The sequence below is a fragment of the Saimiri boliviensis genome, chromosome 6, assembly GCF_048565385.1.
Source record: "Saimiri boliviensis isolate mSaiBol1 chromosome 6, mSaiBol1.pri, whole genome shotgun sequence".
Taxonomy (NCBI): Eukaryota; Metazoa; Chordata; class Mammalia; order Primates; family Cebidae; genus Saimiri; species Saimiri boliviensis.
This window is the reverse complement of record NC_133454.1, coordinates 132194520-132209742: the sequence shown is the minus strand read 5'-3', so window position 1 is coordinate 132209742 and position 15223 is coordinate 132194520. Positions and strand designations below refer to the sequence as shown.

At 62.6% G+C, this 15223-nt stretch overlaps 1 protein-coding gene across 4 annotated transcripts in view; it reads left to right on the top strand.

The window, feature by feature from the left end:
* Positions 1-15223, top strand: part of OSBPL5 (oxysterol binding protein like 5) — a 72242-nt gene that overhangs the window by 18935 nt on the left and 38084 nt on the right. For 3 of the 4 annotated variants that reach the window (XM_074401860.1, XM_039471021.2, XM_074401861.1), the window contains exon 2: positions 14911-15067. In XM_074401860.1, coding sequence (XP_074257961.1) covers positions 14932-15067 — 136 coding nt within the window. In that variant the 5' untranslated portion in view covers positions 14911-14931. Of the gene's footprint in view, positions 1-12928; positions 14378-14910; positions 15068-15223 lie in introns of those variants that run through there. The other variant, XM_074401862.1, reaches the window with a different exon arrangement.

Genomic DNA, 15223 nt, shown 5'->3' with positions numbered 1-15223 from the left:
CTCTAAATGCCACGCCAGCCCTGCTGGTCTGGGATCTGAGGGTGCAGGTCTGTGAATGTCCTCCAGGAAGCAGCCCCCAGCTGTGGCTCTCAGCTGGTGCAGGGACTCAGCCAGGTCCCATGTTCCCAGCCCTTGCGGATAGACCTCCACCCCAAGAATGTCGTGGCCCATGGCCAGGACAGCAGGCGAGTGAGTGCCAACTCGCTGGCAGGGGTGGCTTCCAAAGGTTCAGTGGAGGCTGTGGGGCAGCAGGAGATACTGCTGGCCCGGGAGGGGCTGTGCGACGGAGGGAATGGGGCTCTCAAAGCTGCCTGGCCTGCGGACTGGCTGCAGGGGCTGCCCGTGTGAGGGAACTGAGGACCCTGCTGGGGCAGGTGCTGAGCTGGCACCACCGGTGGTGGAGGGAGGGGCAGGGCCTGAGGCTTCGTCTGGAGGCTAGAGCCCTGGGGGAGGTTTGTCAACTGGCTGATGGGGTTGAAAAGGTGGCTTTGCCCCAGGTGATAGGGGCCTGGGGCGAGCACAGGTGCACGTGGAGAGCGTGAGGGCCACGCAGAGCGGGGAGGGGTGGGCTCCTGGGGCTGACGGAGCGCAGTGCCCCTTCTGTGGGGAGTTGCAAAGGCCCCTGCTGGGCTAGATGCTGCAGAAGCTGCTTGTGGTGGGTGGGATGCCAAAGTGTGTCCAGGTTCCAACCCTGAGGACTTGTGGATATGGCCCTGCTTGGAATCCGGGTCTTTGCAGATGTAACTGAAGCGCTTGGTATGAGGCCATCCTGGAGTACCTGGGTGCAGGGGAGTGTCCTTGCAGGGCCTGGGGAATGGGCTGCAGCCCAGCCTGGCCCCAGGCCTGACCTCCCGCCAGGGTGGCTGACTGAGTGTGCTGATGCCCTTGAGAGGTCGGGGTTGGCTCCTGCAGACTCCAGGACTTGCAGGATTTATAAGGGGGACGTGTTTTTCCCATTATGAAAACAATCCCCGAGAGGCAACGTCACATGTGGTGTCCCCAAAGTCAGCCCACCCGCACGTGTGGCTGCTCGCTCCGCCAGTGGCAGGTGATGGAATTTGGGGCCGGTGTCTGCTGTGTCCGTGTCTGTAGAATGGTGTCAGGCCGTGCCCAGCCCACACTCCCCTGCAGAGGTCGGCTGGTCCAGGCTGCAGAGTCGGGCGCGTTCATGGCTGGCTGTGGTCACGATCGATGCCTTGACGGGCACATGAAGAGCAGTGGAAATGCTACTTTGCGTTTTAAAGAAACAGCATTGGTCACCCAAAGTTTGCCGCTGCCAGCATTTCTGCACGCTGTAGCTCCCTGTGACAGGGGCGTTACCACGCCAAGGGTGCCCACCCTGCTCCTTGGCACCATGGCACCCCACTTCCCTGGGGGCTGTCATTGTCAGTGGTTTCACTGTATTCCCCCGTGTGTGAGCTGCAGAGGAGGGAACACTTTCTGTCCCCACCTGCCTGTCACTTCCTCCCCGATGGATTGTGTTTCTGTCCTGACACAGCCAGCTTGAACCCCTTCACAAACAACCCATGTTTGGTCTCAGGGCTGTGGGACCCCCTGAGGATGGGAGGAGCCATTGAGGCTTGCAGGGGTCAGTAGGTTTCGGAGCAGCAGGGCGACCTGAGGCCATCGACCCTCCATCCTGCTGCGCGAACCCGACGTCCACCCTGGAGCTCCCACCACACGGGAGGAGCCCGAGAGCTGCCGATTCCGCAGCATCTGCTGTGCGCTGTGCAGCCCGGCGCCTTGCCCTGTTCTGTGACCACCGCCGGGAGCTGGGAGGAACCCCCCGGGCTGCGGTAAAGCAAACCCAGGGCACAGGGCCCCGGAATCATCCCATCACCCCCCAGTCACAGTGGGCTCCAGAGCCCATGCCCTTTCCCGAAAGCGCCACAGGAAGTCGGGAAAGAACCGGGCCGGGCCCTGGCCAGCAGTCTGCATTCGCGTCCGGACCCTCCTGTCCTGGACGCCGCGTGGATGTGGGAGCAGACAAGACGTGGCCTTTGGTGTTGGGCTCCTTTCACTTGACACGTTTCTGTGGCTCTTCGGGGTTGAGGCGTGTGTGAGCACAGCGCTTCCTTCCTCTCGAAGGCTGGATACGCCCGTTGCGCAGATGAGTCACCTGTTTCTTGTTCACCCGTGCGGACGTCTGGCTGTGGCCGCTCTCCGATGGCCCTGCGCCGTGTGCTGGGAGCACGCGTGTGTGTGCCACCCGGGGCGTGCGCTCATTTTTCTGGGGTGTGTTGCATCCTCGTGTTTTCGCCCACAGTGCAGCCGCCATGGGCCTCTGGGGCCCAGTCACTTGTCCACGCACTGGGTGGTGCCTGCCTCCACCTGCTCTGCAGGCACCAGTACGGTCCAGACCAAGATGCGGGGTCCCGAGGGGCTCTGCTCACACACACACCCCGCGTGCCGGCTCCCGTCCTGGGTGACGGGTTGGTCCTTTTCCTCCTGCCTCGCTGTTTCTGTGCGTGCAGAGAGTGGACAGTCACTGCCTTCCACCTGCCAGGCTGCATGGGGCTTAGGGGTTCCCAGGTGAGGTGAGACCTGTTGATCTGCCAGCCTGCCCTCCCACACGGGACTTCCTTCCAGGCCCTGAGGACACGCAGGCAGCATGGGTCTCCACCGGAGTGGGTCTTAAATGGAGAGGCAGAGACAGGAAACCAGCAGCCCTGTCATAAACGCACCCCACAGGCTCCCCGCTGCGAGACGTTGCCTGTCGGGCCCCTGTCGGCCAGGCCGTAGGACCCAGTGGTCCATTTCATTTCCCTGCTTCTCAGCCTCCTCATCTGTCAAATGGGAGGGAGCTAAACACCTGGGTGAAATCGGACCTCCAGGAACACTGAGCAGCAAGTGGGGAGGGGTCCTGGGCCCTTGTGGTGGCAGCGGGGGAGGGGTCGTGGTGGGGAGACAGGGGCTTCCTGGTTGTACAGACCAGAAAGTGTTCTCTTGGACCACCCGGGCACGGCACTCCCCCAGCTGTGGGCAGCCCCATCGACTCTGCGGTGGCGCCAGGGCCCCAGCACCTTCTGCACTAGCCTGCTGTGTGGCCCCGGGCCAGTCAGCTTCCCCTCTTGGCCTCAGAAACTGCAGCTGTCGGCCAGGCACAGTGGCTCACGCCTGTAATCCCAGCACTTTGGGAGGCTGAGACAGGTGGATCACTTGAGGTCAGGAGTTCAAGACCAGCCTGGCCAACATGGTGAAACCCCGTCTCTACTGAAAAAATACAAAAAATGTAGCTGGGCGTGGTGGCGAGAACCTGTAACGCCAGCTACTTGGGAGGCTGAGGCAGGAGAATTGCTTGAACCTAGGAGGCAGAGGTTGCAGTGAGCTGAGATTGTGCCACGGCACTCCAGCCTGGGTGGCAGAGTGAGACTCAGTCTGAAAGAAAAATAAAGCACGCGAGAGAGAGAGAGAGAGAGAGAGAGAAAGAGAGAAGGAGGAAGGGAGGGGAGGGGAGGGGAGGGGGGAAGGGGGAAGAGGAGGGGAGGGGAGGGGAGGGGAGAGGGGAGAGAAGAGAGAGGGAGGGAAGACAGGAAAGAAACTGCAGCTGTAAAGTGGAGAGAAAGTGGGAAAATGGCAGATTTGTGCTCTTGGGGTCTTTTTTGCTTCCAAGGCTTCGAATCCTCCCAGTCCCGCACTGGGCAGGTGGTGGGCAGCGGGCAGGTGTTCCTGCTACCACCTCATTTAGCATCCTGTGCCCAGGGAAGGGCGCAAGTGCAAGGGTGGTGTGGGCACCTCGGCAAAGCGCGGGATGCGTGGGCATCTCATGAAGCAGCCCATGGAGCAAGGCACAAGCTTTCCTTTCATGGAAGGATTCCCCTGGGAGGTCAGCCAAACGGAGCCCCCCGTCCCCTCCACAGCGGAGCCCCCCGTCCCCTCCACAGCGGAGCCCCCATCCTCTCTGCAACCCAGCCCGAAGTGGATCCCATTCATACCACTTCCCGAACACCTTGGCAAGCCCTCCGCCACCACGGAAGACAGACCAGGGATCCTTCTGTTTGAGACCCTCCCATTTCCTGTGTGCGACAGACTGGGGGCCCTTCTGGAAGCTCCGTTCTGAGGGGGACAAGGAGACTCAGGGCTGGGCTGCCTGCTAGGGCAGGAGGGGTTTCTGGAGTCCATGCCCCCCCCCACTACAGAGCCACACTGAGGATGCTGTCCCTGAGGGTCCGTTCCCAGGGGAGTGGGAGGTGCTTCGTCAAGGGACGTTGTGCCAGGTCCTGGAGCTGTTGCCGCTCTGGCATCCCCCGGCGCCCTCCCTGTGTCACACAGGGACGATGACAATCCTGTCTGCTGGGCGGGGGGCAGATGGGCGGCTGACGGAAGCGAAGCCCTCAAAGCCGCCTGGAGTGAGGCTTTACGGGCGGACTTGGTTGTTTCTGTTGTGAGGGTGGCTTTTATTCTTGTTTTGGGGGCCTCTCCGTCTGAGGCATTGGGTTGGCCTCCCCACCCCAGCCGTGCCCCCAGGGTCCGACCTGCCAGGCTCTGTGTCTTCTTGTCTGCAGTTTGTGACCCCTGACCCCTGACAGATGGCATCAGGGAAGGAGTGGCTCCGAGGTGGCCCCCTGGGCTGTCATGCCTGTGGACTGACCTGGAGCAGCAGCTGCAGCCCTGCGTGGGGGGGTGGGGGTGGGGGTGGTACGCATCACCTTGAAACACCCAGGGGGTGGGCGTTTCAGTACCCACCGATCCTAAGGAGGGCTGGAATGGGGCGGGTGGGCAGCGGGCGGCCTTATGACCTTTCTGGTCTTGGAAACAAAGCTCTGGGTAATGTGAGCCAGGGGGAGCGGAGGCCTGTCCACTGCTGGTGTGCCACGTACCTGCGTGGGCGGAGGGCACTGCCTGGGGGCCTCTTTCTGCTGGGGGAGGCCCTCCACGTGCAAGGAGTGTTGAAAGTGGGCTACAAGGTCAGGGCTACGTTCCACCCCATCAGACCGGGACCCCTGAGTTCCCGGAAGGCCTCTCAGGAGGAAACACTGTGCTGGCTTTTCCTGGGCCGCTTGGGCCCTGGCCCGGCTGTGAGCCCCACCCTGCCTGTCCAGCCCGAGGAATATGGGGGAGAGCTTGGCTGTGTCTGTCACTCCTGGCTGGCATCATTCCTGCATGGCACCACACTGGCCCTTCAGAGAGAACATTGCTGTGGGCTGCCCCTTCCTGAGTCACCCAGAGCTGAACCCAGCTGCTGACCCCAGCAGGCTTGGCTTTGTCCCCGCCCCGTCCCTGCCCCTGTCCCCGCCCCCGTCCCCGCCCCTCCCACGCGGCCTCCTGGCCTCCGCTCAGCACAGGCTCCTCCAGGCTGGAAGCTTCTGCCTGCCTGGCTCTCAGGCCCACTCAGCCTTGCGCCTGCTGTCACCCCACGGTCCCCAGAACAGGAACAGCTGCAGAAGGTCCCGACGGAGGTGGCATGTGGGGGGCAGTGGGGGAGACTGAGGCTGGCCAGAGGGGTTTGGGGGAGAGCGTGGGCCTGCTGGCACCCCAGGCTCCCCACTCGGTGTCAGCAACGGCCGGTCACCCAGTCCCTGCCCTTGGTGCTCAGGTGCCCCTGGAGGCTGGAGAGAGACGTCAGTCTTGGCCCACAGCCGCCACGTCCCCGGTGTTCTCTGGTCTTCTTCTTGGAGTTTTTGCCCACGTGCCCGGCTCCTAGCTGCCCTGGAATTAGGAGGATGAGCAGGCTGGGGCCAGATGAGGAGACACAGCAGTGTGCCCGGCTTCTCAGCCCCGTGTCCCTAGGCGGTGATGCCCAGCCACTTCTCCCTCAGTCCCTACACCTGGGTAGGCAGCAGCCTGCAGGGCTGTCCACTGGGGGTGGTGCCCAGAGCCCAGGAGCCTCCCCAGGAGGGCCAGGCGAGGGGGCATGGGCACCACGGGGAAGAGGCCCAGGTGGGCCTGAGGACGTTCAGAACAGAGGCCAGGCCCGTGGCTTGGCAGGCGAGCATCTTCTGGAAGTGGGTGTCCAGGCTCCCCTGGCGCCCAGGCTCCTGTTCTGTTTCCGGTGCGAATCTGAGACTCAGCATGGCTGGTTTGAGATTGCGTCCACAGCCCCGACAGGCCCCTCCCTCCGGCTGTACTGCCTCCAAGTGATGGCTGCACCCCCTCACCCCTTCCCCGTCTGACCCCGGCTGCCACCTGGCTGCAGCTTGCATCAGAAAATCAGTCTCCTTTCCATTGGGACAGGTGGGCAGGGTCTGGCTGGAAGGTGGTGGGGCCATGCCTGCCTCAGGGACCACAGCCAGGGCCTCCTAGGGCTAGTGGGGGCGTGGTCGGCTACGGGGTGTGGGGTGGGGTGCGTACCCAGGCCAGCTGACCCGGTAGCTGCTCTGAGCCTTCAGTGATGTCAGCCAGGAGACCAGGGGGACAGGGCCAGGGGACGGGCTGGCCTGGCTGGGCCCACAGGCGCAGGACTGAGCTGAGTCAGCCCGGACAACACCCAGGCACGGCTCAGCGCCACACCCTCAGCAGGGCAGGCCACTTCCTGTGCCCCTCTCGAGGTTCACCCCCTCCATGGCGGCCTCTGAGAAATGTCTCCCCAGAGGGGCGCCTGCCCTCCCCTGCACCTCCACTGTGCCAAGGAGATTCCAGGCACAGCGTGACCCACAAGACCTTAGATGGGCTGTTTCCCCTCTTAGGGCCCCGCTCTGTGTGTGTGTGTGTGTGTGTGTGTGTGTGTGTGTGTGTGATGGGGATCTCACTTTGTCACCCAGGCTGAGTGCAGTGGTATGACCACAGCTCACAGCAGCCTTGACCTCAGGCTAAGCGGTCTTCCCACCTCAGCTCCTGAGTAGCTGGGACCACAGGCGTGTACCATCACAGCTGGCTATTTCTTTTCTTTTTTCTTTTTTCTTTTTTTTTTTCAGTTTTGTAGAGATAGGATCTCGCTATGTTGCCCAGGCTGATCTCAAACTCCTAGGCTCAAGCGATCCGCCCACCTCAGCCTCCCACAATGTTGGGATTACAGGCGTGAGCTACTGCACCCGGCCCAGTGCGTCTTTAAAATGCGATGCTGACCCCTGCTCCCCACACCTCGAGAGCATTCTGAGAATTGTCTCAGCAGGGATAGAACATCCAGGAGGGCCTGGGGGGCTTTAACGTCCATCTGTGCAGCAGATGCCCCGGGAAAGCCTCTGTCTCAAGCCCCCAGGGCCCCAATGCTACAGCTGAAGCACATGCCCTGGTGCTTGAAGAGGCTGCTGCCCCTGCAGGGGTGGTGAGACTGCCCACATTAGCACTGGGCATTCCCTCCACCCACACACAGCAGCCTGGTTCCTTGTGCTGGTGTCTGCTCTCAGGGAGGGCATCTGTTGCTGTGGTCTCCCTGGGGTGACTCAGGAGGCCTGGGTGGCTTCCTCACAGCAGGATCCTCATGGTCACTTGCACTGGGACCTTAGCAAGTTTCTGGAATGCAAATGTATGCTGTCGACATGATGGCTGCTGCCCTTTAACTGATGGCTGCTGTCCTTCCTTGGGACCCACTGACCTCTCCATCCCACGTGCAAAGAACCACCTGGTTTAGGCAGAAGTATCTGTGCCGGATGTTGCTGCTGAGGGCTGGCTGCGAGCTCCTGCTTTTCTGGCCTTTGCCAGTTGATGGGCACTCCAGTGGCCAGGGCCTTCCCTCCCCTCCAGTGCAGCTTGGCCCAGCCCCATCACTCCGGGCCATGGGTGAGGAGGCCACGCAGGTGCGGAGGGGGCCAGGACTGGGCTCACTCTCACCTCTACGGGCGCCTTCCCCAGGGCCTCCCCGGGGCCTGGGACATCATCTCCCCCGCTCAGAGCAAGCCTTGACTTACAAACAGGGCCTGAGAGATGAATGTGGCCAGCACACAGCCATTGGAGGCTGGGCTGGGCCCTTTTCCCCAGCTCTGTGGTCCCCCGGCCTCTGCAGCAGGGAGGGAGGAATTGGGCACAGTGAGGATGTGGAGTCCATGCTCGGTTGGATTCATTCCCAGAGCTTCAGCCTTTCCCAGAACCGAGGCAGTGTCTGCCCCTGGACGAGGCTCAGCTGAGCGTGGCCTCAGCTGATGGCTCCATGTGGCCTGACAAGGCGCCCCAGTGACCTTTTTTTTTTTTTTTTTTACCAGAATCCCTTTATCCCAGCCTGAAGGTGAACATCTGGGAGGGAGGCAGGGTGTGGGGAGCGCTCTGGAGGCCAGATAACCAACGGGAAGGCAGCTGGGGGATGCTGGGGACCATGGGCACTGGCTCTGGGTGGGGCCCCGAGGGGGCTGGGCTCCATGCTGCCAAACAGCTGGCCTTGGCATGGGGTTAGAGAGCGCGGCCCCTGCTCAGGTGTCCAGAGGCAAGCATCCTCCAGGACACAGGGCCCCCCAGGGGGGCAGAACCTGACCTGTCCCTCCCCCACTGCTTTGGGCTGGCACCACACAGGCCTCCTGCCCCCCAGTGGTGGGAGGGATCTTTCATGCCACTCATGGAAAACGGAAGGAAGAGCCTGCTCCGCCCTACGCAGTAGGTGGCGGGGGGGATGGGGGTAAGCCCAGACTCAGAGCTCACTCCCTTCCTGTGCCCTCGTCTCTGTCCCCTCTGCAACTCTTAGGTGGCCCAGGAAACTCAGCAGGTCGGGAGGAAGTGGGAGTCCTGAGGAGGGGACCCAGAGATGCCTGTGGTCAACAGGAAGGGCGGTCAAGCAGTGGCTCTGGGTGTGGGTGGGACGCTGCAGGGGGTAGGGCAGCCCCCAGGCACTGCCACGGCTGGGCGGTGTCTTATCTGTAGCCTCAGGAGCACAGCAGCTGCACGACAACATTGTCGCCACCTTTGGTCCCCAAGAGCCACACGTGTCCACCTGCCCTGGGCAGCCTTGTGCACAGGCAGGGGCAGGAGTCTGCTAGGGTCCCAGGAGAGGGCCTGGAAGGGGCACCCACCGCCTTGCCCAGAGGAAGGCCTCAGGAACGGCCTCCGCCCAGCTGCCACAGGTCTGGCTCTCTGTCCCACTTGCTCCCTGGCCTTCCAGAACATTCCCCGGCCCTTAGCAGCTCCAGCCTCTCTCAGGCCCCCTTCCAGCCACAAGTAAATTCATTCTAGAGATCCAGCGTTGGGCCCTGTGTGTGACCCGCCCTACTGGGTCCAGAGGCACTTGACTAGTCAAGGAAATTGGCCGGGCCTGTGCCCTCAGTGGAAGGCAGCCACGCGCAGCCACACCCAGCCGTGGCCAGCCACGCCCAACCCCGGGGAACCCACCAGGCCAAAGCGAAGCACAGCCAGGGTGCACTTCCAGTCCCAAGAGACACGGGGATCAGCTGCTCCTGAGGAGGACAGCCGGGGAAAAGTGCCAGACAAAAGGGCTGAGTCTCCAACGAAGGAGGAGGAGCCCCTGCGAGGGCCAGGCAGAGGCAAAAGCCCAGCTCGGGGGCTGGGGTGCAGAAATGGGGGCCTTCCGTGGGCTGACCTTCCCTGTGTGCCCCTCCAGCCTAGCAGGACCGGGGTGGGATTGCCAGCTCTCCCAGGCTGGTGGTTGGCACAGTCCACGGACCTACACCCAGCATCCACACTCAGCCCTCCCGGACCCTCGGCCTCAGCACCTCTCTGGATCACAGGATCACCCCAACCCCACCCCCAAGTCCCAGCAGACCTCCGAGGAGACCCTCTCATGCCACCAAAGCCCAGCCCCTGAGGGCTCCTGGCCCCTCCTGCCGAGTGACAGAGGAGGCTCCACTCAGAGCCCATTGGACAGAAAAGGGAACCCGGGAGCCCCCTCTTTGGGAGTGGGTCTGCACCCCAGCCCAAGTCCAAAGTGTTCCCTTTTGGTGCCCCACTTTCCAAAAGGCCCAAAGAGGCACAAAGTTGTGACTGAGAAGAGCAGCTGGGCAGAGCAGCCGCTGAGATGGGCAGGGGCCAGCAGTGGGAGGGCCTGGGGGCCAGCCGTGCCTCACCTTAAGCGTCACAGGCTGGGGGGTGGGGCTGGCTCACTCGACAAGGAAGAGCAGCCCCACGCTGGTCACCAGGTCTCCCCAGCAGCTGAGCCAAACCTGTCACTCCCCCAGGCAGGGGGCACTTGGAGAATTGGTTCCTGGGGGGGCGCATGCAACCCCCGTGCTCAAAGTGTGCCTGCTGGGCAGCCAGCGGACGGCAGCAACGGCAAATGCAGCCCCCGGAGGAGCACAGGAGGCCCTTCCCATCCTGTCTGGTGGCCAGCTGGAGGCCCACGAGGCGACCCAGCACCTGACACGACGCTGGAAGAAGAAACGTCCTCAGCCCCCAGGAGTGGAGTCTGCACAGCAGCTGGTGGCTGATCTGGACCTGGGGTCAGGCGGTGGCTCCCAGGCCACCAGTTACCTGCCTGTTTCCTGCTGAGCTCCAGGCCTGCGCCTGTCCCTCCTCCTAGCCTTGGCCAGAGCTGGGCACTGGGGTCCACATACATCTAGTGACCACCCCCCCCCAGCCCTGCCTTCTTCCCCAGCCATGGCCTGTTCCCTGGCCTCCTGGCCTGGCCTCCAGAGTGAGCCTCCTAGGGGTCTCAGGGCTGGGGCCCTCCCAGGCAGAAACGTGACCTTTCAGACTGGAATTGCCCATGCCCCATCTCTGGCCCCAGGGACGGTCTCACCATGTGCGGGGCACTCTGGGGCTCCTTCCTCCCAGGCCCCACCGCGTCCCCTCCTGCACTTGGACATCAGGATTGCGGGGGTAGGTGAGACCACAGCTGGAGACCGACAGCACTGGGCACAGGGGCAGAAAAGGGTTCGGCAGCTGCAGGCTGAGGCCCAGCTGTGCACGGATGAGCAGCAAGTCACTGGGGGTGAAGGTGCTGCTGGCATCAGGGACAGGCCAGCCCCCCAGGGCATGGAGGCTGATGAGAGTGACCCTCACGTGAACCTTGGGTGGCCTCAGGCAGGCAGAATCCAGGTCCTGAGGGCTGGGCCCACAGGGTCCACCTGGAGCCCTTCGTGGCTGGAGCCTGGCCTGGGGCTTCCCTCGGGGAGTGGGATCCCAGGTCTCGTGGTCTCACCAGCATGGCTGTTTCCTTCTCCACCCATCCTTTCTCTCCTCCCTCCCTCCCTCTCTCCTTCCCCTCATGGGGGGTTCCCATGGCGGGCTGTGCTCCCCGGGGCTCCCAGCCTTCAGCTTTCACTGCAGTGGGTGAAAGTCCTTCCAGCACCGAGAGGGCAGGGCCTCATTCCTCAGCAGCTCACACCCTGCAGATGCCAACTCTTCCTTAGTTCTTCGGCAACGCCTGTCGTGACGGATGGCCGGGGGATGAGAACCTCACTAGGGTTCCAGTGGAAAGCAGCCCCGAAACTAACCCTGCTCACCTCTCTGAGGACCGTGCCTGACCTGGAGACCTGGAACAGTGGGGAGGGAGGCAGGTGGCCGGTGGGTGCCCCGGGCGCCTCCACTGGGGAAGGCCTGCTGCATGAGCACCCAGGGTCTCCACCCTGGAGCCGTGCGACACGTGACAGGCAGCCTGTGTGAATCCGAACACACAGGAGCACCTGCTGCATATCCCTGCCTCAGCTGCTGGGACAGGGCTGTGATCAGTCAGACCTGACACCCCTCACCTGCCCTGCATCTGGTGGGGAAAGAGAGTGCCCGAAGAACAGGGAAATGCAAAGTCGAGCCCTCTAAGGACTCCCAGTGCTACTGGAGAATCCACATCAACTCCCAGGGTGGCCGAGCCCTCCGGGGAGTGACATTTAAGCTGAGGGTGGAATTCGGGGAGGGCCCCGCCACACGGAGATGGTGGGCAGGACTGTTCAGCAGAAATGGGCTCGGCATTTTCAGGGAACATAAAGGGGCCAGTGTGACTGGGGCAGAGTGGGTGACAGAGCGGTGTGGGGAATGGGGTGATGGGAGGGCTTGGGGAATGGACGAGATGGGACTGGATTTGTTCTAAATGCCACAAGGAGCCACTGGGGAGATGTGACCTTTAAAATGAACAGGCCAGGCACTGTGGCTCACCCTTGTAATCCCAGCACTTTGGGAGGCCCAGGCGGTTGGATCACCTGGGGTCAGGAGTCCGAGACCGGCCTGGCCAACATGGTGGAACACCATCTTTACTAAAATACAAAAATTAGCTGAGTGTGGTGGCAGGCACCTGTAATCCCAGCTACTCAGGAGGCTGAGGCAGGAGAATCGCTTGAACCTGGGGGTGAGGGGTAGGGGTGGGCAGAGATTACAGTGAGCCCAAGATCACACCACTTCAGTCCAGCCTGGGCAAAATAGCGAAACTCCATCTCAGAAATAAAATGTAAAAGTAAAATAAAATAAACAAAACACCTCCCCCCACCAGAGGACAATATAGGGACACTCAGCAGGCACCTGTCAGCTGTAGGACATCAGGAAGTCCAAGGGAGGGCGTCTCCAGAAGGGCTCCACAGACCAGGATGTCCTGTGATGAGAGCTGCCCCCCAGCCTGTGTGAGCTGGTCAGAGGTGGTCTGCAGGGCCCAGGGTACTGGATACTGGTCAGGGCGTGCTGGCACGCCGCGTGTGAGTCCCTGTACCTGCCTGCACTGCATTGGGATTGGTGGGTGCTGGCATGCCACGTGCGAGTCCCTGTACCCGCCTGCACTGCATTGGGATTGGTGGGTGCTGGCATGCCACGTGCGAGTCCCTGTACACGCCTGCACTGCATTGGGATTGGTGGGTGCTGGCATGCTGCGTGCGAGTCCCTGTACCCGCCTGCACTGCATTGGGATTGGTGAGCGTCTGCTCCATATTAGTGGGTCAGTTATTATTTGAATACCACCTTGGATGTGTCTGAGTGTGGGGTGAATGGGAAGGAAGTGGGATCTGGGCTGGTCGACTGACTAGCTGGAAAGCTTTGTGGAGGGAGAGAGGGATGGCAGATTGGTGGATGGGTGAGCGGGTGGATGGAGGGAGGCCTGGGAGGGAGGGCAGGTGGGTGGGCAGGTGGGTGGATGCCTGGGAGGGAGAATGGGAAGATGGGTAGATGAATGGGTGGGTGGGTGGATGCCTGGAAGGGAAGATACATGTGTATGTCAGTGGACGGGCGCTAGGGGGCCAGCGAGTGCTGTGGTTGAGTGGGTGATGGCACTCACAGACTAACAAGTCCCACTGGCTGTCAGTGGTGTTGGGAGGAGGCACGCGGGGTCTGAGCAGAAAGGCAGCCAAAATCACTATGCCCTGTGCACCTTGGCCCAGGCGGAGCTGGAGCAGACAGCCAGACAGGGCAGCTGCAGCTGGGCTGTGAGCCCCTCTCCCGCCCCAGGAGGTTCCAAGTGAGAGAGACCTACCTGGGCATCACCGTCACCATGCTGCCAGGGACGTCCCGGAGCTGTCTGGGTCCTGTGAGCAGGATGGCGGCTGACTTAGGTTGGCCGCCCGGTGCCCAGCCCAGCCTGGGTGCTCAGAAGATCTCAGCTGGCTGGCTGAGTCAGCCCGGCCTCCTCTGCTCAGGTGCTGGCTCCTGGCCTGAGCCACACCTGGGCCAGTAGGACAGGTTTGCTGTGATTGACAAGTGGGGGCGGGACTTCCCTGTGGCAGGCTGGCTGAGCAGGCAGACGCTCAGCGGCCAGGTTTTAGGGTCGGTTCCACCTGGCTCAAGGACGGGTCATGCTGATTGTTAGCTCTGTGACCTGGGTGCAAACCCAGGCTCTCCGGAGCCGGTTTCCCTGTGTGGAAGCTGCTGAGACAGATGCCGAGTGAGGGAGGGGCTGGCCCAATCTCGCTGCAGCCTTGCAGCCCCTTCCCACTCTTTGGGGCCATAGAGGGGGCTCTGGGGCAGTGGACAGAGCCCAGGACCACGGACACCCTGCGCCACCCAACCCACTCCTGAAAGCACGAGCAGGAGAGGCTCTGAGCATCTGAGGCCCCCGCCCAGGAACACCCAGGGCCATGGGAGAAACGGAGTACTTTGGCCCGGGCTTGGCAGGATGCCACTCACCTGCCCAGAGACACCGTGGGAAGCAGCCCCAGTCAATCAGGGGAGGAGGAAAATGGATAGCAGTTTTTAAGGAGCTCATCCTTGGGGAGTGGACACAAGATTAGAAGCCGGAGGGGGTGCTCTGCCAGCCCCTGCCAGGTCACAGTGACAGGCTGAGGCCTTCCGTTCCATGAGCCACGATTTTCTCATCTGTAAAATGGGCTGAGACCTTGGTGGGTTTCCAGCCATCAGCGTCAAGTGCCTGCAAAGGCGTGACTGCAATCAGTTCCCCTCTCGGCCCAGCACCGCTAGGGGTGGGGCCGGGGGACAGGACAGTGGGGGACTGCCTGTTGTCCATGGCCAACGTCCTTCCAGGGAAGGAGACAAGAAACCCGCTTCTGAACCCACAGGGGAAGCCGGTGAGCGGGGCTGGGAGAGCAAGGCCAGCGCGTGTCGGGGCCTGGCCGTGTGTCCTCCCTCTTCTGCGAAGCAGGAAGGAAGCACCCACTGGGGACGCGACATCTTAGGCTGGGTGTGGACGCAGGTGCGCCTGGCTGTGAGCGCCCAGAGCTCTCTGTCTTGCAGGGGTGCACATGGGTGCAACTAAGACCGTTGGGGCACCCCAGCAGCAGGCAGGGTTGACCTGAGCTGCTCTGTGGGGAGGGGCTCCAGGGACCCCTAGGTCGACGGCGGGCCTGGCTCCCGGACTGCCCAGCCCCTCCTGGAGCTCAGGGGCCATCTGGTCTCGCCCCCACACGTCTTCTTGATGGACAGACAGGCTCTAGACCCCTCCCACCGTAGAGCACCATCACCTGGGAGAGAAACGTGAGCGGGAAGACCCGCTTGGCTGCGGCCAGGGTCTCACTGAACCTGGGGTGGGGTTGAAAGAGGGGTGACGAGCCTCTGACCAGGACTCCATCCAGCCCTCCTGCCAGGCTCCCAGGGCCCAGGCCCTCCTCACCCTGCCTCAGAAGTCCCCTGAGAGGGTACCGGGTGCCAGCTGGGGGCACCCCGCCATGCGGCTCTGAAGCCCCTTCCCAGGCGGTAACCTCCTGCTCCCCTCGTCCTTCCTTCCAGAAGCCCCCGAGCGCCCACGGCATGAAGGAGGAGGCCTTCCTCCGGCGCCGCTTCTCTCTGTGCCCACCTTCCTCCACCCCGCAGAAAGTCGATCCTCGGAAGCTCACTCGGAATCTGCTCCTCGGCGGAGACAATGAGCTCGACTCCCTCAGCCCAGGTCAGTGCAGCCGAGGCAGGGCAGCCTGGCCCCCAGCTTGGGCCGGTGGGGTGACCCCGGGCAGCCCCCGCCGTGGGGGTCCGCAGCCTCCATGCTGGAGACTGCATGGGTTTCATGATCAGAGGGTTTGCAGCTTGGTAGAGCGCCAGGTGGTGT